Genomic DNA, 23,858 nt, shown 5'->3' with positions numbered 1-23,858 from the left:
TACTAAGATAAATAAATTTGCATTATTTCATTTGTTGCATTTTCTGACCCAAATGAGAATACCAATGTATTGCTTGGTATAAAAATTCTTGATGTGCAAAGGACTGTTGGTGTGTGGGACCAAGGTTTTTCCACCCAAACACCCAAAACCAGACCATTTACATTACTATAAAACATAACCCTTCTGTGTGGTATCTCCTGACACCAAGATGACACAAATAAGAAAGTTAGATTTAAAGGGCCAACCTAATGAAACCCAGAGCTTCTGTTTTGCTGTGTTATTATCATCATGTCTCACTGAAAACAGTTTGTGGCATGGTTTTTGTCCAAAACATTTGCACTAGCTTACAGAAATACAAGCTTAAAAGCAAAAATGCCCCAGTGGCATAAAAAAAAATCAATAGATTTGCTAGAACATCTCTTTATCTCAGCCAATTTTATTCAGTTGTTTCTATTTATGTATTGGGATGGGGGTGTATATTGCAAGTGACACAGTTTTACAACCGTGCAGGTGACAATGTTATATATGTCCAAAATTATAGACCTACTTCTGTACACATTCTGCAAGGCAATTATACATCTGGGGAATTAAAATATCCCATGTGGGGCATGAAGTTTAACGCTGAAAGGACAGAACTATTATAATTTCAGAATAAACACCAGAGAGAAAAAAACATTGATATCATAGTACATTGTACAAATGTTAAACCAAATTTACTTGGAAAGTAAATAGGTAATAGGAAATAATTCACACTGTTTTAGTGATAGAAGGTTTCTTTGTTTTGTAGTGCTTGCACTCTTAGTATGAAGTACTTATAAAATATCAGGGAGCAGCAGTTCAGCAGAACACAGTCACATTACTGATTTAAGTGAAGGGCAAAACAAGTTTGGAGTTCAGAACAAATATTAAAAAGTGGAGACAAACATCAGGTTCTAATGGCTTTGAATGGTTGGGTCAAGGCCCCAGTGCATCTGTAAATTCTCTATAAAGTACAAACCAGCTACTCATTTCCTTTTTCTAATTTGGAAGATAGTGTAAGTAACCCATCATGTGTGCATTAGAGCTATGCAATGTTCTTCTGAACTGTTTCTGAAATATTTGATAAAAATGTAGGAACATTATATGATGAGACTATGGGGTATGGCAGACTCAGGTCCTCTGAAAGTTTGAAGAGCAGTTTCCTGGACACACAAAGCTTGCCCAGTCAGACTACGGAAGGTTGGGGGAGTCTGAATGTAAAATAAATAAATAAATAAATAAATAAATGTAGATACTGTTATAAGTGAGTCACTATTTTCAAGTATAATAGATCACATGAACACAACTGGTCCGTGTTTAATGCATGAGATTGCTGCGTACATGTGAGTTCCACATTATTCCTTGAAGGAAATGCAGGCACAATTGTGCACATCTGAATCATCTCTCATGGGGCACATTTGAATCCAAATCACTAGATGTCAGATAAGTAATTTAGGTTTTATCTTGATGTACAAATGATTAGTAAAACTACATCCACCTGCAATAAACATGGGAAGAAATTTGCAAATTAATATGGTCACTTTTAATGTACTATCAGTGCTGGCTTCTTGTTCTCAAAAAATTATTGCTTGTTTCACCCAGAAAACAGCTGTACTTTTGTAAAACACTGTTTCTTATTTTTATCTATGAAGTATCTTTTTTTCAGTGTGTTTTCTCTTTGCTTCTTGTAGCCATCTGTTCTTAACTACACCACACTGTGCATTTTTCAGAGTCATTTTACTTAACCTAGTTTGTTACTTATGTGGTTTTCCATTCTTTAAAATTTCATTCATGATGTTGTTTTCTTTCATTTCAGCAATAGTACATTCAGATACAGATATAGTACTGTCAGAAATGATGGCTGGGAGGCTAGCTGGGAGCTGGGCATGATTCTGAGTTTCTTATCTTCTGGCTTTCCCTTGTTGTTACTATTGTTGCTGCTCCCGTTGTTGTTGTCTGAATTACTGTAACTCATTCCAAGAGTGGAACTATCCCCATTATTTTTCTTTTCAGTTTTTTCAGAAACCACATGTGTGTGTATGCGTGCAATTTGTGGCAGGTTCTTTTAGTTCAGAAAAGTTTTGTGCCCTTGCCTTAACACCAGATAGTGGGGCCATCTTGTCCTCTGGGTCTTGTTGGACCAAATTTCTCACTAGCCTTACTAGAATGGACAATTGTGAGGGATGCAATCCAACTCAATTTGGAGCATCACATATTTTCTACCCCAGCTTTACGCTATTGTGTGTGCCATAATGCTGTGGTATAGGTAAATTAGCAGCATGCTATAACATATTATACAGAACTGGGGGAAACATACAAAGGTAACACCTAACACAACAATCTGTGTATGTTTGTGTGTAATATGGGGGATGCAGTATTATCATTTCATATATGTGAATCAATTTCATTACAGAAGGAGATACAAATTAACAAAAAAAAAACCTGAAATCTAGCAAATTGTGCCTCTAAAATTGGTTTTGAACATTTTCTTAGTTCATCAGAATTCAAAGGGATTAAAGAGGAGTACAGAAGGCACACATGATACAATAGAGAGAAATATTCTCATCCCTGATGTGTAGATTTGAATGAAATCAATTAGGCCTCAATGTTTTAATAATGAGGAATGTTTGTACTTGAAACCAGAGTGAAGCCAGTTTGATCTCTAAAGGGAAGTACTCCACAGATGGGATGCCAATAGTGAATTGACCCCCCATTATTGCGACACAGAGGAAGGAACGTCCTGTAGGTCTTAGTCCTTGGGCTAATGTTTGTATGTGCTTTCAAGTTGCCTGTTAACTTATGGTGACCCAATGAATTTCATGAGGTTTTCTTAGGCAAGAAATATTCAGTTGTGATTTTTCCAATTCCTTTCTCTGAAATACAAACTGCAGCAACTGGTAGTCATTGCTAGTTTCCCAAGTATTAAGTAGGGCATACCCTGCTTAGGTTTCAAGAGCATACAGGATCTGGTGCCTTTAGGATGTTTAGGCTGTCAAGTGTATATAGGAGCAAGGGATTCTCCATGCTTCAAGGTCTCAAGTCTTTTAAGGCTTTGATTATAATTGCATCACCTTGAATTTTGATTGGAAGCATACTGGCAGCCATTGCAACTCTTTTAAGATCAATGTTGTAGGGTCTTGTTGTAGACCAATATGTTATAGATGGTTCATTCAGTTACCCACTTGCTGCAGATTGCATTAGCTACTGCTTCCTAATTGTATTCAAGGGTGGTAATCTCATTAGAAAGTTACCAAATTTGACAGGACTACCATGGAAGTTATTCCTGTCTAGGAAAGCTAGTAGACTTGGTTACAAACCATGTGAACCACAGAATCCACTGGGCCTTCAGTGACAAAGGTGGATCCAGGAGTATGCACAAGCTATGCCCCTCCTCTCCTTGGGGGAAGTTCACTCTCAGCTTAGGTGACATCAGCATGAGCAGATGTCCTTCTTTTCCAAGACTTGTCCTACATTTCAACCTCAAGACATGTCCTACATTTCAATCTTCTGTCCAGGAGGAATTTCAAAATATACTCTATTTTGGACATGACTAAGAAGCATGAATTCATATTTAAATTATTCTTTTCAGCTTTTATTTTGTAACATCCTACATTTTTCTTGAATGTTCCTACATTTTGTGATGCCTTGTCTTCCTTTGTGGTTATGATATCTGGTCAGCCTGGGTGGCCTACTTGAGAATCAACAATCACAGAGTCTCGATTTTATTAGGGTTCAGCTTCAGTTTATTAGCCCTCATCCAGGCCGTTGTAATATCCAGGCCCTGGACCAGACCCTGTACAGCCCCTGTTGATGCCAACTATGAGCAAAATAGTTTAATTTGCATTTTATTTTCCTATTTTATACAAGTTCCCTCATTGACTGAATTGTGTTTGTGAATGTGTTGTTCTGTTCTGAACCTTTTAGCTATTTTTATTTTACAATGCTTATGTCATATTTTGCATTTAATGAAATGCCTTGTAAGCCTCTCAAATTGTGTGAATACTTGAGATGTGGCATGCTTCTTCTAACAGTGAGTCTCAAGAGAGGGGAAAGGTTTCTCTTTGTCAAGGTTCCATTCTTAGAAATGGCTCTTGGATAAGGCCAAGTAGGGCTTTGTAGGTCCTCTCTGTAATGTTATTGGGTTTGAAATCTACAACATACCCTCTAGACATCTGCAGAGGTGATGCTGCAGAGAATAATAGACTAGGATAACTTTTCTATCTTCTTTTGAGGTTTTCAGAAGAAACAAGTTCCCTAGGCCTGACATTTGAGATCCTGGTGCAACACACCTTGAACCACTGTTCCAACTCTCTTTTTCATAATTTAAAATAAAAACTATGTGGAATTCAAAATGAGTGTATTGTCCTATAGGTGTACATGCCTTCTTCAAGGTGTGCATTCCTTCTTCAGTCATGACATAGTTTATTCTTGCTAAACAAATATAAAAAAGGTGTAAATTTTTCAAACAATAAGGACTAGTCAGTGCATGCCCATCACTATACGGTAAGTCAAAAAGTATGAAAATCCCAATGATTCATTTAAATGCCTTTATAGCTTAATAACAAATTATATGTACCAGTTGGTCTGTGTCTTACACAAAAAGTTTTGTCAAAACCAAATCTTCTTAGTATCTGGATTGGTTTTTAGAAAAAAAATGTGCAGTGATGAGTGAAGACCTAGATTTTCCACTTTTCATCTACTAATCAGTGTTCCTTGATGGCACCAACCAATTACATTCTTGGTTGTTATTTTTTTTAAAGTTAATTTATTCACCATTACTTCACTCAAAAATATTCCAAGCAAATGAACGTAAGGAGGATATTCACCTTAAGCAGAAATGGATAATCACATAATTGTAAAGATTTCTCTACACTGAGGATTTGCTTCAAATGCATGCTTGATATGATTATAATATCTGGTTTATAAACCTATCCACTGATTTATAGACCCATTTTGTACATAGAACCTGCACACTGATTGATTGCAACTCAACAAGTATAAATTCCAAAACTGGATTGAAAGTATTCATATCTGTAAAAACAAAATATATGAAAGTAAGTAACTTTTTCATTTCTCCCCACTTTCTTTCTTTATATATTTATATAGCACAATGCCCTGCAAATGAAGTCCGTACAGATTCATCTGGAGTAATTCTCAGTCCAGGTTATCCAGGAAACTATCCCAATTCACAAACTTGTTCCTGGACTCTTAAAGTTGAACCAAATTACAACATCTCTGTTTTCGTAGAAACATTCCAAAGTGAAAAACAGTTTGATGAGCTGGAAATATTTGATGGTAAGAACTGTGTGTGTGTGTGTTCATCTACTAATGTGGACATCCCATGGTCTAAACTTAGTCTTCTATTTGCAGATTTTTCTCATTTGTGTTCATTGGGGAATATACAGTTCTAATGGCTTCCATGCTTGGACTGGAGTGCTATAGGATCAAAGTTAACAGCTCAGTGAAATCTATGCCCTTATTCAATTTGTAATAAAGACCAAACAAATGATTTAACAGAAATACTGAAGCACTGAGATGAAGAGATGAAAGAGTATAGGGATGGATGTAACAAGCTGAGGTTGCATCTATACTATATTGGGTTTAGAAATAAGAGAAATAATGCAGCTTGACACCACTTTAATTGCCATGGCACCATCCTACAGAATTCTGCGATTTGTAGTTTTGTGAGGCACCAGCAGGATTCCAGTGATGGAGTTACAACAATTAAAGCAATTACATTATTTCTATTGTGTAGATGCACATTTTATATTTTGAATGCCTCTTTTCCATTTTTCAATCCCTAAGTCTTTTACATGCAGGTGTTTTCCATTTTCTTTTCTCCCTGTAATTGCACAAATTCAGTAACTCTTTAAAAAGGAATTAAAGTTTAAATTGAAATTTACCTGTTCTTTGATCTTTCATCATGGTGGTTCTCTCTATACTATTTTATGTTTGTTTGTTCTCAGTGGGTATTGCAACATGAATTGTAATTTTCAAGAGGCATGCTTTCTAGTTGATTCCAACAGCTAGTATTTATTAAATAAGAAAATAAAGACTTGCCAGAGTGTAAGAAAGTGTGGACCAATCCAGACTGACATGTTTTTCTGAGAGGTGTGGGTCAGTTAGTCCACTTTGGAATTCAAATTTACCCAGTCCCTCATGAATTCCTAGTACTGTCTCACCATCACTGAGGTGGTAAGAGATTCTTTCAATGTAATTCAATATACTTTTGTTAACATTAAAAACTCACAAAAGTAACCTGATTAATTTATAATAATTGGGGGAAATTTTCAATACTTCATACAAAGATTAAAGATTTTTATCATTATGTGTGTTTACTGAAGGTTCTTCTGGACAAAGTCCTCTTTTGGTTGCTTTGAGTGGAAATCACACTGGACCACTAAACTACACTAGCAAATCGAATCAGTTGTATCTTCGTTGGTCAACTGACCATGCAACTAGTAAGAAAGGTTTCAAGATACGTTATTCAGGTTAGTATCCAACATTAAAAGAAGTGCAGTAATTTTCTGGGCAGATTGATAGCCATAAAGCAAAAATTTTCCTTTCGAAAGGTTCCTGGCATCTCTAGCTATGAAGGATGTCTACTGAACACCTGGAGATCCTCAGTGTTAATGCTTAGATTGTCTAGTGATTTCTTTTTTAACAAAGTTTTTTTAGTTGTGTTTTTATGCTTTGCTTTCACCTCTATCTGGGGCTGAGCAAGTGTGACTTGTCCAAGTTCACCCAGTCGGTTTTGATGGCTGAGTGGGGGTTCAAACCCAGGTTTGCAGAGTCATAGTCCAACATTCAAACCACTACATAACATTGGTTCTAATTAATCAATTGTCTGAGGACAATATTTATGTATGTATGTATTTATTTATTTACTGTATCTATATTCCGCTCTTCAGTCACAAAGACTCTCAGAGCGGCTTACAAATAGTTAATTAGGCATTTCCATGCCCTCAGGCTTACGATATAAAAAAGACATGACACAAAAGGAGAAGGAACTGGCAGTGGGAAGGGGACTAAGTCCAGCAGTTCTTCTCTCCTCCAAGGCCTGGACCATGGCAAATAGTGAGGATTCTTTTTCTTACTTTAGGCCAGGTCTGATGGAGCCGGTCGGCCTTTCTCTCCCTCTGAAGCCAGGTCAGATGGCAAAGAGGGAGGGCTCATTTACTTGCACATTTGAACATTTGATTTTTGCCACAAAATTGCATCCACAATCCTGCCCCTGAATGCTGTGTCTCCATGTGTGTTCACATATGTAAAATTCTTCCCTGGTAACAGTATATTTTTTTTAGCTCCTCCCCTGAGGATCTTGAGTGATCATACATATCTTGATGTATTTTTTATCTAAATCTGTACACCGCTTTGATCTAAAGTTGGAAAAGCAGGACAAAAATAAACTATTATTATTATCATCATCATCATCATCATCATCATCATCATCATCATCATATATAGTTATCACCAACGAGTTATCTTCACTCATTTGACGATACAGCAGCAACCAGCCCAAAGTCAGCCAGGGAACTTAATGAATGAGAGTTAGGGCCAAAACAGACCAGCAAAAAATGCCATCTTCAGAGTGCTGGTGGTGGTGGGGGGCTGACATACACATGGCACATGCCTCAGCACCGCTCCAAGCTGCCATCATGCTGGCCCGCTGACCACAAAGATTTGGCATTCCTGCAGCACAGCAATTACATGTGGCACACCACAAAAATGCCAAAAAGCCGCCACTGGCCAGAAAAATGCCGGATCAGGCGTGCGGTTGCCACGGCCCTGATCCGGCGCTCCAAGAGGCAGCTGAAGCCACTCCTTTACGACCATCTCTTTTGGCCCTAAATTTTCTATGCTAGTTCAGTTTGAGATACACACACACTAATGATAATTGTATTTATAAATTACTAAATAAAGATTTGTTTTCTGCTTAGAAAGATAAGGAACATATTCTTGTGAATGTTGAGAATCTAAACAAGAGATGTGTTTCCCAGAACTTATCTTTCTTGAGACTATAAGCTAAAATGAGTTCATAGCATACAGATGTATTAGCTCCACATGAAAGGAAAACACCTTTCAAGAACAGTTCACAGTAAACTTTCTCCGGTTTCACTGACAGAACATTCTGAAAGGCTGCATAGTTCTCTCTATGTCTGTACATTTTACATCTGATGCAGGAGAGACAGCCAGCATGAGAAAGGAATAACAGCAAGTGGCAGAGTAAGCAATTGGGCCTGAATCTTAATGAGGGAAAGCAGCAGCATGAAAAATGGGAAAGAAACCAGGGGCTCAAAAAGGCTATTGATGCTATGGCAGCTGTGACTGAGCCAGCAGGCTGCCACACAACTATCAGCCTATTGTAATGATTTACTGCCTCCCTGCTTCCCTCCCTGTTCCTCCAGCCATGACTTTGCACAAGGTTTGGCAAATAGCAGATGTCCAGAACGTTTTGTAAAGTTCCCTAAAGTTTTCTTCTGCAGTGGTTTCTAAAATGGAAAGTATTGTGGAAAAATAATCTATTTCATATCTGCTGTCACAAAATACTGTAATAGATGCAAGCATACTGGTAGGTTTGCAACATTTCAGAAGAAAACAAGAATGCCTAGATTCTAGTTAATAAAACTGCCTTACATCACGTCATATCATTGTCTGCTGAGGCCAGTGTTCTTTGCAGTGACTGGTGAAGGCTTTCCAAGGTTTCAAAGTTGGTCTTGTCCAAAACCTACCTTGAATATGCTGGGGATGGCATTTGGGATCATGAATCCATTCTAGGTGCTCTATTATAGAACTATGAATCTTCCCATTGGATTCATGCGATGTTCTGTGTCTTATCTTTATTATTTATATGTGTACTATATAGTGTCACATTTCCATCACTTGCCTACCTGGTTGGAATAAAAAGACAGACACACAAAATGTCTGGATAAACTAAGACCCACTTTATTAACTTTTTAATTCTGATCTCCCTTGGAACCACATAGTGTGGCTTATGTTAAACAGTAATTATTTTGTGTTTCAAAGAGAGATACCACAAGAAATATGTGTGTTTTTGAGTGTTGAGAAATCCTGAGTAAATTAATCTTGGATTGACAAGAATTTTCATAGTTCAAGGACTTATTTGGCATGAAATTTGCATTTAGTTGTTTTGTGCAAAACTCAGCATTTTTCTGGATAGAAAATAATATTTCAACACATAAATATTAATTCCTCTGAGTAGATCAGTGCATGGTTGCACTGTACATAAAATAAAAATAAGAAGTAAAAAAATGTCATGGGAAGAAGCCCCCTTTTCTAAATATTGAGTAAATACAATTGTTACTTTTTATAAAACAGCATGTGTAATTTTGACAAAGGCCTATCTATGCAACAATTAATAAGAAGGCATGAATTTAACCAATGAAATCTTAATCCGAGAAATCACACATTTTTCTTTTGCTCTATCTCTCTTTTAACCATGGAAAAATTACAGCTAAATTCATGAAGCTTGATGGGGTCCAATATTAGTAAGTTAAACAGTTGCGGTTTCTTGGAACCAGTACTCCTGAAGGCTCAGCAGAAATAACACCTTGTATCTTTTAACTGGCCATTGATCATGGCACCAAGTTTAGAAAAACTCTAGATAGGGCTGAGCGGTTACATGTGCCCAGCCCTACTTTTGCCATCCGCATACTTGTGACACTGCCTGCTTCAGAGAGGTTCCACTTCAGATTTCTAAACTCAGAATTAAACTGGGCCTAAATGACATTACTCAAGTTATTGCATAGATCCATTTAAATCTGTTTCATTTTGGAAAACTATTGTGTACTTGTATACATTTTACTACATTTTTACCACATTTTTGGAGGGGAAATGAAAAGTTTGTCTTACCTAGTTATTAACTGAGCATGCTATTTCTAGTAACATTATAATGTCACTATCTCCTCCTGAACAATAAGATTGGCATCCAACATGTGATGCTCTGATGTTGACACTGCTAGTTCATGTTTTGATTATTAGGCTCTGCTAGACTGAAGAATATTTTAAGAAGTTACTTAAAGAAACTCTTTTTTACAGGTTCTTATGTTTTGTGATGAATGTAAATTATATATATATATATATATATATATATATATATATATATAATTTAAAATATGTTTTTATATATTTTTTGTTTTGTTTTGTGATAAATTTAAATGGTATTGGCCAAGATTCATATATTGCCAACATAGGGGCAATACAGATAGGCTGCAGCACCAACCTGCTCCCTAAAAAGAAGCCTCTCTAGGCAGCGTCCTTAAATGGGTGCCATAGGTGTGTTCATGCACTATGATGATGCCCCTTCAGACCAGCGCTATTTGGGCGCTCTGATGCCCGTGCATCATCATGGCATGCCCCGTATGGACGGGCACACGCCAACATGGCATGCGGATGGCAAAAGTAGGGCTGGGCGCATGTAACCATTCAGCCTTATTTAGCCCTACTTTCGGGCCCAGGCCAGCACAAATTAAGGCCTTCGTTACAAATGTGTAATTTAGATGGAAACACTGTCAGGTGGATTGATAATTGGTTAGAAAACCATGCTCAAATCATCATTATCAATGACGACACTTCAAATTGGAAGAAGGTCTCAAGTGGAGTGCCTGAAAGTGCTAGGGAGGAGTTGTGGTTGTCTTCTTTGGATGTCTTCAAAAAGAAGCTGGACAGTTACCTGCTTGGGATGATTTAGTTGGAAACCTGAATGAAGCAGGGGGTTGTAATTGGCCCGTTCCAGCTCTGTGCTTCCCAACACCTATTTTAACAGCAAGCACCCACTCTGAGCAATGGAAGTCTGTTCTCCTGGAAATTGGGGCACAGCAGTATGACATTTTCAGCTCACCTCCCACCAGTGAGCATGGCTGTGACAGTCAGTAGTACCTTGTCACACACCCTCATTGCAGTGAAGATTGCCCTGATTATCGGCAAAACAGATATCTATTGCTCAGACCAGCTCCCTGGAATTTAAGGTGGCGTTCAGGGGGGATGTGTGATCATAGCAATAGTGCCATTATTGTGACTGTATAGTATAACTTAATATGGAGCAGTAACAGATATGTAACTGTAGATTTGAAATCCATAACTTAATGCAGGATAGCAGTCACTGTAATTTAGGGCAAAAACACACTGCAGAAATAATTAAGTTTGAGATCGTATTAACTGCCCTGGCTCAGTGCTAGGAGATTCTGGGAACTGTATTTTGTTGTGGCACCAGAACATTCAGACAGAGAAGGCTAAATGTCTCACAAAACTACAGTTCTCAGAATTCTCTAGCATTGAGCCAGGGCAGTTAAAGTGGTCCCAAACTGGAAGGCATAGATTTGCATAATATTAGCACCTATTGCCAGTGGATTGTCCCCAGGAGTCCTGTTTATGCAAGAAAGCTTGCAGAATGGGATTCTCTTGCTTCCTTTTCTGTGAGGAGGAAATAAGACGAAATTTGGTGGAGCTTTCATTTATGAGGGGACATGGTGGCTTAGCGCGTGACAAGCACAAAGTCGGCAGATCGGTAATTTGAAACTTAGGTGCCACATGACAGTGAGAAGGTAACAGCATTCTGTGAACCTTAACATTTAGTCATCTTGGCCACATGACTATGGAGTTGTCTTTGGACCCTATCGTACACACAATTTTCAATGTTTTGGGGACTGAAGGAGGACACTCATGTGCGTGCGCATCCGGCAGAAAACGGAGTTTATCGCACACGAAGACGTCCTCCAAGAGGCCCCGTTCTGCCCCCCGGCGTGCACCTGTTCGCGTCCAGGCCTGACGGGCGTGATTTTTGCCTGACGGATTACCTTCCATCGGCAAAAAATGGCGCCCGTCAGGACTGGACGCGAACGGGTGTGCACCTGGAGGCGGAATGGGGCCTCTTGGAGGACGTCTTCATGTGCGATAAACTCCGTTTTTTGCAGGACACGCGCGCACACAAGCGTCCTCCTCCAGTCCCCAGAACGTTGAAAATTGTGAGTGCGATAAGATCCTTTGACATTGTTGGTTCTCTTGGCTTAGTAATGGAGATGAGGTCTGCTCCCTAGAATCTGACACAACTAGACAGTCACGTAAAAGGGGAAACCTTTACCTTTACTTTTTCATTAATTAATTCCCTTTCATGAAGCTTGATGTCAACAGAGGATTGTAGGATGGTTCAGAGGACAGCAGTTGGAAAACAAGGATGGGGACTTCCCTTACTTCCTTTGTAAGTAAAAATAGTTAGCTGAACTGATCTAAGTGGACCACATGCAACTCTGAACAGTAGATGGGTCTGTTTAATGGCAGACACTAAAGGGTGATCCAGACATTTTTGCCCCTCGTTGGCACTGCTCCAACCCCACAGCACAGCATCGACACACACCCTAAAAAGAAGCCGCCTAAAGTGGCTTCTTTTATAATGGCACTCACACACATAGACGATGACGCTTCTGTTTGGGCACGCAGACGCCCATTCGTCATCATTGCCCACCTTGAATGGGCGGGGTGCCAGCAAGATTGTGCATGGACTCCACTGGAAGGGTTGCCCAGCCCTCTGGAGCCCTAAAATCGGCCCCACAATGGTGCTTTTGGCCATCTGTATTGGGCCTGTCTCAGCTTTGCAGTCATAAAAATGTTGTTTGGTTGCTGTTTTTTTAAATGAAATAGTTACATCTTACCTTATGTCATGTGATTTTGGTGTAGGCTACACGGGCCTACACCAAAATCAGTCTAAGCAATTTAAACAATATAAAACAGTAGAAATATTTTATAGATTTAACACATAATAAACAATTTACTATTAAACAAAATTTAAATTTAAAAGTAATTAAAATCATTTTAAATAATTAAAATCATAATGTATATGTAGATTTGGATAAAATGAATTATGACTGAAACATTTTAATAAAAGACTGGCAATCAACGTTTATAGGAGAGGTGTTAAATGGTCTATATAAGTTGTTCTTGTTTGTAGTCTAGCTGCTGCATTTTGTACCAGCTGAGTCCTCTTCATGGGCAGCCGCTGGTAGAGGGCCTTGGAAGTTAGCATTTTCAAGCATAAGACACAGGAGTCTTTGAAAGAACTTTGCCCAAGCAATTCTGTAATGCAAATGTAAATGTTAAAATAGGTCAAGAACAACATTTGAATCAAAATGTCTCTTGTTATTTCAACTCCACAACAATGAGAATCCAAAGAGTCACATAAATGGCACAAGAGAAGCTCAAAAAAATTGAATTAAATATGTGAAAATGCTCTGGTTTTTACCCTGCAACTTGTAGAAACCAAGGTTCTGAGTTGACTGTTGCTCTCTAAGAGGATTTCATGCTAATGTAGATTGCAAAGAAAAGCTTGAGTTCATGGTCTTTCAAGTCATAAGCAAACATTACATTTTAATGAATGATTTTTACTCTGTTTCTTTTGTCTGTTTATACTTTACTCCCACATAGCTCCTTACTGCAGCTTAAATCATGTTGTGAAAAATGGTGGAATTATAAATAAAACCAGGGGCACAGCTGGCAGTTCTGTCCACTACTATTGTAAGCCTGGATATAGAATAATTGGTCATAGCAATGCAACCTGTAGACGTCACCCAAATGGCATGTATCACTGGGATTCCCCTACTCCACTCTGCCAAGGTAAGAATCTGAAACTGTTTTTAAAACAGTTGTAGCTGCGTTAAGGAAGTTGGGGAAATCCTAACTCCAAACCCCTGTTTCCCAGAAACACACATACAGATATACCCAAAGCAAATGCTATTGAAAACAACTGCCTCTGTCTGAATTTGCTGGGTATCCAAAGTGCTACGTTATTTTTTTAAGGATTTAAAATATGTAAATACAAAGAAAGAAGGTGGGGAGGGAACAAAAGAAAGGAAAGGCAGAAGAGATAAAGAAAAGAGAAATACGTAGGATATGAACATGCACTAGGGATGTGTGTATGTGTGTAAAATGTGATTAAATGTGCAAAAATAAGTTTTTGATGTTTTTAAAGTACACATTCATATGGCAGTAATAGCTTAGCATCCTGTTAGTGGCATATGCAGGTATGTTAACACTTGTGTATGTCTATGTTTGATTGCTGCAAAGGTTGGCATTCTGACCCTCCTCATGTAGTGACCAAAGTTTCCTTCCCAACCTCCTATAGAACTGCCATAGGATATGCCTAGAGGAGAGTAGGGGGGATTGCAGAAGCAACTGGCTAAGAAATTATGTCCAGTGGACATCAGCTGATAAGGTAATCACTGCACATCTGGCCAGGTGCTTCTGTGATTCTTCTGCACCACTCTCCTCCAGCCACAGAGTAGCCATGGCTGAGAGACTTCAGTGGCTCTACAGGATTTTTCGAAGTGGTAAATGGCTCAGCATAGTGTACTTCTGCATATGGAACTATGCTATGCTTAATCTTGTAGGACTGCTGTCTTAGTATCCATAATTTGTTCATGTATTATACACATTTTCTTTTAATCAAAGAAGATTTTCTTTTTAAAAAATGTGTTGCATTTGCACAGCCCACCTCGGTTTTTGATACCTTTGCATCAGCAGTGTAAGGTAGGTCATTGTTAATACTCCCCATACTGGAGGAAGGTGACTGAGCTAAGTGGCATGTCTACAGCCACTTAATGAGTTTGTGTAATATCGCTTATTTGCAAAATCACAATACAAATCTTAAAGGATGCAGTGATTCCTTTCCTCTCCCACAAAATTGTTAGACAAGACAAGAAAATTCCTTTAGGAAAAGTAAGAAGCTCTCACTGAATCAATTAGCATCAGACATGCTTAGTTCATTATTTTGTTTTTTAACAAATCTTCCAGGCATCCTCCTTCAAAAGAAAACCTTTCATTATGTCTGAAGTACCAGTAAAACTGATTCTACTGAGATGAACTTGTAATTAAGCACCCAAATTGCTCTATAAATAATTACCAAAACCTAATTTATCCATTTCCTTATTTTAGACAGCGAAGGAGTTCCTTTCTGTATGTGTTCTGCAAGTTTCAATTTTGAAAAGAACACTCTTTAACTTGGGTTAAATTGGTTAGGTCAGAGGATATTTTTCATTTCCCTTCTTGTCAAGTGGCAACTTAGATGATAATGTTCTTGCTGCTGCATAAAGAACTTGATTTCCTTCCAAGGAATAATAATTTATTGTTATTACTGTTACTTTCAGCTGCTGAACCAGCAAAAAGTGCACATCTAGCAGTACATTTAAAATAATTATATCTAAAGAGTATCAATGTCTACAGTTAAAATTCCTGAAGCGTTTTCCATCATAATAGCTATTATAAAGTTTCTGTATTTCTGGATATGGTTTGAGTTTTCTTTTTGTTGTTTCCTAGTTTTGGGGGATGGGAAGCAACAAAGTTTTAAAAATATTGTCATGTATTGAGATAAATCCAAATGTAGTTCTTCCTAGAGTCATTGAATGCTCTGTGCACAAAGAGTAGAAATTAACTTACCATAGATACTTTTTAACATTATTAGTATTAATTCCAAATAATTATGTTAGATTTTGACTAAAATTAACTTTAAAACAATTATCATTGCAACTAATGTATTTATACTCTCAGAGTTGGGATCCAAAATTACAAAAATTAAAACAGATAAAATAAATATACAGACAGAAATATACAAAAAGTCATGGAATTAAACTAAATATAAATAAAATATTTTAAAATTTACTAAAGGGCCAGAAAAAGTAGTATAGTCATTAACAAAAGCACTGTCCTTACAAAACAAGCAGTTGGAATAAAACAGGCAGTTCCCCAACCTGAAAGGGGTCAGTGTTACTTTCCTAGGGAGAGAGCTCCAGAGCCTGGAAGCAGCCACTAAAGTCCAAAACACCCTGCAGAAATAATCCAGTTGGAGACTGCTTCAACGGCCCTGGCTTAGGGCTAGGGAATCCTGGGAAATGTAGTTTATTGTGGCATCAGAGTGCTCTGACAGGAAAGGCTAAATGTCTCACAAAACTACAGTTCCCAGAATTCCCTAGCATTGGGCCTGGGCAGTTAAAGTGGTCTCAAACTGGATTATTTCTGCAGTGTGTTTTGACCTTAGAAGGCCTTTCCAGATTTCATATCAGATCCTTGCATTTCCCAGTATTAAGCTCTTTATCTGACTGTTTCTACAACTGATAAAAGAAAGTGAGACAAATATAGCCTATGTACTGTTACTTTGTGGGGTCACAGAGAGATGCTGGTCCTTTCTGAGAAGTACTTAGCTATATGTCTGAAAGCAGGGTTGAAACATGAACACAGGTGGTACCTATTATTCAGGCATTTTATTTGTGTGTGTTGGCTTGTTTTTTCCATGTAAGCTCTTCTGTTTACTTGGAAAGAATTACAGCATGCAGGATAGTTTCCAGAAACCAAATATTTCCTGGCAAGTTCTGGGCTTGCTGTGTCCACAAAGAAAGGACTCTCAGGGTGTGGGCAGTGTTTTTACCTTTGGGACCCTTAAGGGACATGAGACTCAAGCCGGCTAAATCTGTGAGCTCTGCCTAATAGACTTAGTCTGTTATCTGCAAACACTGAGCAAAGGTCTTTTAAAAACAGTGAAGGAAAATATAATGGGTCCCTGCTATACTTTTGTTGGTTTTGCCAGTAGTGTCTATTTGAATCAAAGATACTAACTGAAATATATCAGCTAATCTCAAAGGTGCTGCTAGATTACTGCTTCATTCCCCTTTTCCTCTTAGACACAAGCTATTTGAAAAGTACCTACAAAATGTACCATATGTCAAATTTGTTTATACTCTATGTCATGGAGGCAGAACCAGTTGCATTTCAGTATCACATATAGACATGATGGAGGGCGTGCCTTTACAAGAAAATACCATATGGAGCAACCTCAGATAGCTATACCATTATATATAATGGGAATAGGGCAACCACAAATTTTGGTATCCATGAAATCCCAGTGGGTGCTAAGGTCCCATGGTACTGTTGTGTTTGTTTGTTTTTAATAAGCTGTGCCATACAACATATATCCCTACCACCCATGTATTTGCAGATAGTTGGCCTTTTACTGCAGTTCAAGGAAACACCTTTAAAGTTAAACAATGGTCTATTACCCTTTCATGGAATGCTCTCAGTTCAGCTGGGAATGGTGGTTTGTTGGGTTGTGTGTGTGTGCGTGCGTGCGTCCGTGCGTGCGTGCGTTTTAAAGAGAGCTATTATGTTGGTGAGATCAGCCATGAGTTTGGTCTAAGTAGACAAAGCCTGGATCCATTGCATCCAAGAAGGACTCTTAAACCATGTTTGTATCAGGATGTGCTTCGCCTTGTCCTGTATTTGTGTCTGCATGTTTAACATTCAGATACAGTCCCATCAATATATGTGCATACTGTTTGGGCTATGAAGTGAAATGATCTCATGTAAACCCTTGAATTTAGCATGTGCAATGAATGAACTTGTATTAGTTACCTCAGAAGCCCTTGTGGGTTAGGAGGCAATGAATGAATGCCATAAATAAATAAATATTTCAGAAATGGACAAAAATGTATCAGAACATTGCAGAATGTTATGGTGTCTACCTTATACCATACAAAATGGAATTTATGCATTTCCTTTATCAGAGTCCACTTATTAATCTGCCTGCCCTCCATATAGCCCTGAGAAACATCTGAATATATGAGATCTATTTTGAGATAGATTAGTCAAATATAAAAATGGTAACATACTGCTAAACATAGCTTCAGTGACAATATTGCCTTTCAAATATTTCTCTTATATGGTTGTTATTTTTGTCATTGGATTTTTCATACATGTTGTAAAGTGAGTCACTTCTTAGCGAAAATGTGATAAATGTTGTGTGATGCATATTGTGTTTTTCTCCTGTGTGGTAGCAAATATGATACCATTAATTATTAGTTCCTGGGGCAAAAGTTCTCTACTTCCCTTCTCTTTTCAGCTGTGTCCTGTGGTATTCCAGTATCTCCTGGAAATGGTTCAGTCTGGGGTAATGAGTTTATTTTGGGCAGCAAAGTGATATATGAATGTAATGAGGGCTTCAAGCTAGAATCTAGTCAACAAGCAACAGCAGTGTGTCAAGAAGATGGATTGTGGAGCAATAAAGGAAAGCCACCTGTCTGTAAACGTAAGTAAGATTTTTTAAAAAAATCTATATACTTTTGTATAGTCTGGTTTACTTTGGATGCTGCTACTGATTATGAGTGTATAAGGAAGAGTGAGGCTAGGAGTTTCATTTGAACCTGGAACCCCAAGAGTGTGACATATTGAGTTTGCTTACTCAAAAGTAGACACATGACTCATGTTAGCTGACAAAGTAAATAAATACAAATAAACCATTCAAACCATCACTCAGTTGTTTCTTTTTCTGTATGCTAACACCTCAAAGACCAACAGTCGTGCTTGCATAAAACTAGACACAAACTGGATAATGTATTTTCCTATGCCTTGACTTTCTCCCTGCACTAATGATGCCGCGAGTGCGCTATTGGCGCCTTGTGGCGTCATTAGCACGCCACAAGAAGAAGCGCCATTTTGGGGCTTCTTTTTTGCAGTGCCGAGGAGCCGTGCGGTTTGGCTGCTGGGGCTCCTCGGCGCCGCAAATGATGGCGCCGGCAGACAGCCCAAAATGGACGGTCTGTAATGCGCCATAGGAAACAAAAATAATGACCAGGAAGAATCTACATAAATTCAACCTAGATAATGAGGAAATCAAAATAGTTAAAGATTTCCTGTACCTTGAATCAAACATTGATCAGAATGAAGACTGCACACAAGAAATAAGAAGAAGACTAGAAACAAGAAGGACAGCCATGAAAGAACTGGAAACGATCCTAAAGTGTAAAGATATACAGTGAAAACACTAAAGTTAGAATCGTCCAAGCCTGAACTCTCCCTGGAAACCAAGATAATGAAACTGAAACTGTCGTACTTTGGCCACATCATTAGAAGACATAATTCACTAGAAAAGAAAATAATGCTAGGGAAGGAGAAAGACAGCAGAAAAAGTGGAAGACTGCATGCAAGATAGCTAGACTCAAAATGCCATGTATATTTCCCACACAAAACCCATCCTTCCACTGTTGCACAAGGATGAAAAACTCACAGTAGTTGACAGTCTTTTCAAGGGTGCATCTTGACATGTTAAAACATGTTTTCTTCCCAAGGAAAAGAAAAACTTCACTTAAACTTTTCATCTCTAACATGTAACCAAAAACCCTTTCCCCTTCCCAAATATTGGCTTCGGTAAAGCTGATAGCACCAGTTAGTTGTTCTGAGTTGCAATTGGAGTTTTCATCAAGCAAAACAAACAAACACTCCATGTATTCCTTGGGGATTATTGTCAAATATACAAGTTATAGCTTTGAGAGCAAGATAATTCCCACAAAGTTTCACATCCATCAAATGTTTCTATTGTGCCTGATCTTTCTTCTGATTTCCCATGTCTTTAAGCCACACATGTTTCAACACATCTAGACAATTTCAGCAGGAGATGAAGAGATTATTGGAAAAGAAGGCTGTTCTTTCTCTTGACAGAGAGATGCATATTGTTTTTGCACCATCACTATTGATCAAGCCCCCAAACATGAACTAGTGCCCCATTGTTTGTTTTCTCTGCAGGTATAGAAATATGATTGATGAAGCCAAATTGTTTATTGGCTACAGAGATAAAAATGGTAAAGATGGATATTAGCACATATATTCTAATGCCTGCCCCTCCCTTGGCACTGTTGTCATGGTTTGAAAAAAAATATTATTAGAGGTAGAATTTTTTTTATCCTTCCTTTAATTTATTCTGCTGCTTTTCTTGTAACATTTTAAGTTCCCTCCCCCTTATTGTAAACATAGTTATTAAAATTTAGTATGTTGGGACGATTTGGTTTGCATAGCATATTTTTGTAATTAAAGTGAAATGATCATTTTTCCTGTTTTCCTCCCTTTCTAAGCTGTTTTCTCTTGACTACATCATGACTACCTTTCTGCACAAGGGAATATATTGCTCCAGTGTAGAGTAATTTCTCCTTTACTTAAAGAAGTACCACTTTACTGTAATTTTCAAAGAGTACTAATGTATGAAAGATACCCCAGTGCACAGCCAGAAGAAAAAAAAATCTGAGCTTCCTTGTTTTTTAATTTACTACGAGGTTTGTTTTTAATGGCTTTAGCGTTAGATTTTTCTATTAAATTTCTTTGTTGGTAAATGAGTAAAAATTTTCAATGGGCCTTCAAATTGTTATGAATGCTAATTTCAATATAATAAAACCTTAGCCTAGAAACAACAAAATAATAACATTATGTGATGTAACTTTAACTTTTATTAATGTTATAATTATGGGGTATAGGCTCAATACATGGTAAAAGAAGAATATTACTTGACTCCTGTCCTGGCTGACATTGTTGCCTTGTACTCTGATATGGGTGTTGATGCAACAGTGAAATTGGTGGTACAAAAATTTGGTATTTTTATACCATAGCCCAGTAGTCACATTCAATTCCCCCCCCCCCAAAAAAAAGGAGGCAGCTACTTTAGATACTTCTGAGAAATGACAAAGTAAAGAAGTGCCTTTAAACATTGCAATTATAATAATAGCTAATGGGGGCTTGATACTGTCCCTTTGACTTAATTTTCTGAATTCACATCCTAACCTACTATGCCCACTTCATAGTCTTCTTTTAGTACATCTCTAATTCGAGCAGTTTTAATTTCAAGTGGAATAGGAAACCAGATGAGAATATGTGTAGACTCTGTGCCTCTTCTTCTCGGGAATGATTAGCATTCTGGTAAATCAGGAAGCTGGGATGAAAATTATTTAATAATGATTACTAGTACCAACTAAAGTCACCATTTTGGGTACAGATAGAAGCTTTGTGGCTCTGTAATGAGCATGTAAGAAAAAATTTGAGCTGCTCCTCAATTGTTTCCTATCTCTGGTTAAAATCTGAGCCAGAGAATTTCTGATATATAATTTCCAAAGTTGGATTGTATCTCATAATAAACTGAATCATTAAAAAAAATCTCCCTTTTTAAAAAGTAATGATTAATTTTGCAATATAGTTTCATATGAGATGTGGGTAGGGGATGCAGGGAGACATTATCTACCACTGATGCTTGTACAGTCTGCCCTCCCCCAGGATTCAAGCACCCATGGATGGCAAGCCCCATTGCCCCTAATGGCAGTGCATGCACTCAGCCACAGGAGAGTGGTCACACATGCATGCATATGCACCACCTTTGAAAACTACCGGATTTGAGGTCCTGTATTTTTTTTTTCATCTGCGGGAAGGGAAGTCCAGAACAGAAAATCCACGGATACTAAGGATTGACTCTAGATAATGAAAGTTAGTTCCACAATCCACCACAATTTCATTTTAAAAAGATACTGTCTTCTGTTTTCACACAGTTCGTTATGCTAAATGACACTGAGATTAATCATGAGAACTCTGGTGTTGTAGCAACTAACAGTCAGACTACAAGAGTCAAGTTAATTCACTAAGCTGCATTTCTGCAAGTGGCTATCAGGCATAGTTGGTAGTTCTGTGGCATATATAGATCCTTGGAAGTACTTTTTAGGTCAGGATGAACCATCTGTTTCGAGAGCCTGTTGGAGGAATGGTGTGGATAAATAATATCATGCTAATGACATGACACATAATCATAGTCAGCATAATTATATTTGCTGCACTATATTTGGAAGCAGGGAACCGTTAATATATCCATCAACAAAAACAAATCAGCATTGAAAGAAGACAGCTCTCTCCCCATTTTTGAGACAAATATGACATCATCCTTGAGTCAAATGCTGTGTGCAAAATTAGCAAATGTCACTGGTATCTGTGAAGTACAAGATGGAAACTGATGGGTGCCTGAATGACTTGTTCTAAATACAGGAACTGTAAACTGTGTTGGGTTTTAATTCTAGCACTTTTAGTAAATGTAAAGAATTTATTGCAAAATTAAAATGTGCAATGGTAAAAACAGCTTTTTAGTGTCACTTATCTATTCTCCATGAATAGCTTTGCATGCTTCTTTATTATGCCCTGGGCATTAGGTTCTTCTCTACATATTTTATTTCTTCACTGTGCAAAGAGAAGCAGACACAGACAAAGTCACTTTGGTGTCTTTCAGCCAGTCGTTATTTCTTAGCTCAGCACGCCCCATAGGGTTGTGTGAGGATAAAAAGGGAGAAAGAAAATGTACACTATCCTGAGCTCCTTAGGGGACAAAATGACATTAAAAAGGTAATTTAAATCTTGTTTGACTGCCACATTAATATGCTACTCAGTAGAAAACCCCATCCTCACCCATATACATGTACAGCGAAAGGTGTAGTCAATACCTCCATATAGCAAGGCCATCCATAGTGGATAATTATCTATTATGTCTCTAAAATACCATTTTTACGTAACGTATTCAGGCATGGGTGAGAGGGGACTATACATTGCTCATGACTATAGACCTTATCAGACACAGTTTTTCCCACGTTATGGGCATGGGAAAGGGGTGCTCGGAGCCACATGAGTCTGAGAAAAAAACGCATTTTACCACATCTCAAAGTGTCCTCAAAATGGCTCCATTCCGTCACCTGGCGCCAAGCTGTTCCCATTCCCGAGCTTCGGTCGGAAGTCTTCCGTTTAAGCCAAAGGATGCATCTCAGCACCGAGTGGGAATAGCTAGGTGCTGGGGGATGGAATGGGCCCATTCTGAGGACACTTTAAGGTGTGGTAAAATGCATTTTTCTTTTAGACTCGCACGGCCCTGAGCGGCCCCTTCCCATGCCCATAACGGGGGGAAAATGTGCTCGATAAGGTTCTAAAATAGAAGAAAATGTTTACAAGTGTACAGGTGTCAATGTTGTATAATTACCTACTCTTTCTGTAAAAGTTCCACAAGACAAAAAGCAAGACAGTCAAAAATAAAAGGACATGACGGTCAAAGGACCATGGGGCATTCACGCCCCACAATTATAACACTGTTATTCCACTTTAATTGCCATAGCTCCAACCTGTAGAATCCTTGGATTTGTAACTTGGTGAAGAATTTGGCCAATTCAGCTGCTTAACTTTGCATCACCTGTAGCAGCAGACTTCTGTTGGGGCTCTGTTGTTATTTTTGGCAAACCCTCACTTGGGTTTTTAGGCCTCTTCTCTTGCATATTTCTTACTGTTGAGAAGTTGAAGGGATTTTAATTTGCTTTGCTGACATGGAGGACTGATTTGGTTTATCTGGTGATTGGGTGAGCACCCTCAGGCATCTTCTTCCAATAGAAGAAGGTGTCTGACATTTCTTAAAGCCAGCTGGCATGGTGGAGGGTGTGTGTGAAAGGATGGGTTCCCATCTTGGGTTTATATTTATGATGAGCTAGTCAGCACTATGTTGAGCTAAGAATCCTTTTGGGGACATTGCTTGGAGCCAGATTGATGTTGTCCTTTTTGCTTTGAAGATTATGTTATTTCTTATTGTTTGTTAGCACCCCACTTCTTTTGTGATTTATTAATATTACTTAATTAAAGTTATAACTTGATTCAATTAAATATCACTGTCTCACATCATTCTGTTGTGTAGGAGCAACATATGCTCATCTATAAAACATCTGAATTGATCACCTTACATTTATTTTAAAGGAACTGCCACACAGATTAAAGCTTTGTTACATAAATGAAACTGGCAATGAGATTTGTGATTCTGATTAGGAAGCAATTTACTGTTCCTCGTGCAGATTCCTCTGCATATGTAACAAATTTTCTCATGGTCCTAAGCACATTCTGTGCAGCAGAACATGTGGCACCATGTTATAACCAATTATAAATATATTCTTATTTTTATGCACATTAACTGTGTGGTTCTACCTCCAAATTAAAGAAAAGAATCAATTTTAAACATTTGG

The 23,858-nt window shown here is 38.0% G+C and overlaps 1 protein-coding gene across 2 annotated transcripts in view; it reads left to right on the top strand.

Annotated features, from left to right (window-relative positions):
* Positions 1–23,858, top strand: part of CSMD1 (CUB and Sushi multiple domains 1) — a 1,231,469-nt gene that overhangs the window by 1,127,338 nt on the left and 80,273 nt on the right. For both annotated transcript variants that reach the window (XM_042480556.1, XM_042480547.1), the window contains exons 47-50: positions 5,125–5,313; positions 6,363–6,509; positions 13,456–13,644; positions 17,915–18,100. In XM_042480556.1, coding sequence (XP_042336490.1) covers positions 5,125–5,313; positions 6,363–6,509; positions 13,456–13,644; positions 17,915–18,100 — 711 coding nt within the window. The remainder of the gene's footprint in view (positions 1–5,124; positions 5,314–6,362; positions 6,510–13,455; positions 13,645–17,914; positions 18,101–23,858) is intronic.

Source organism: Sceloporus undulatus, chromosome 1 (assembly GCF_019175285.1).
Source record: "Sceloporus undulatus isolate JIND9_A2432 ecotype Alabama chromosome 1, SceUnd_v1.1, whole genome shotgun sequence".
Lineage (NCBI taxonomy): Eukaryota > Metazoa > Chordata > Lepidosauria > Squamata > Phrynosomatidae > Sceloporus > Sceloporus undulatus.
The sequence above is the reverse complement of the archived record's forward strand: the minus strand, read 5'-3'. Positions and strand labels throughout refer to the sequence as shown.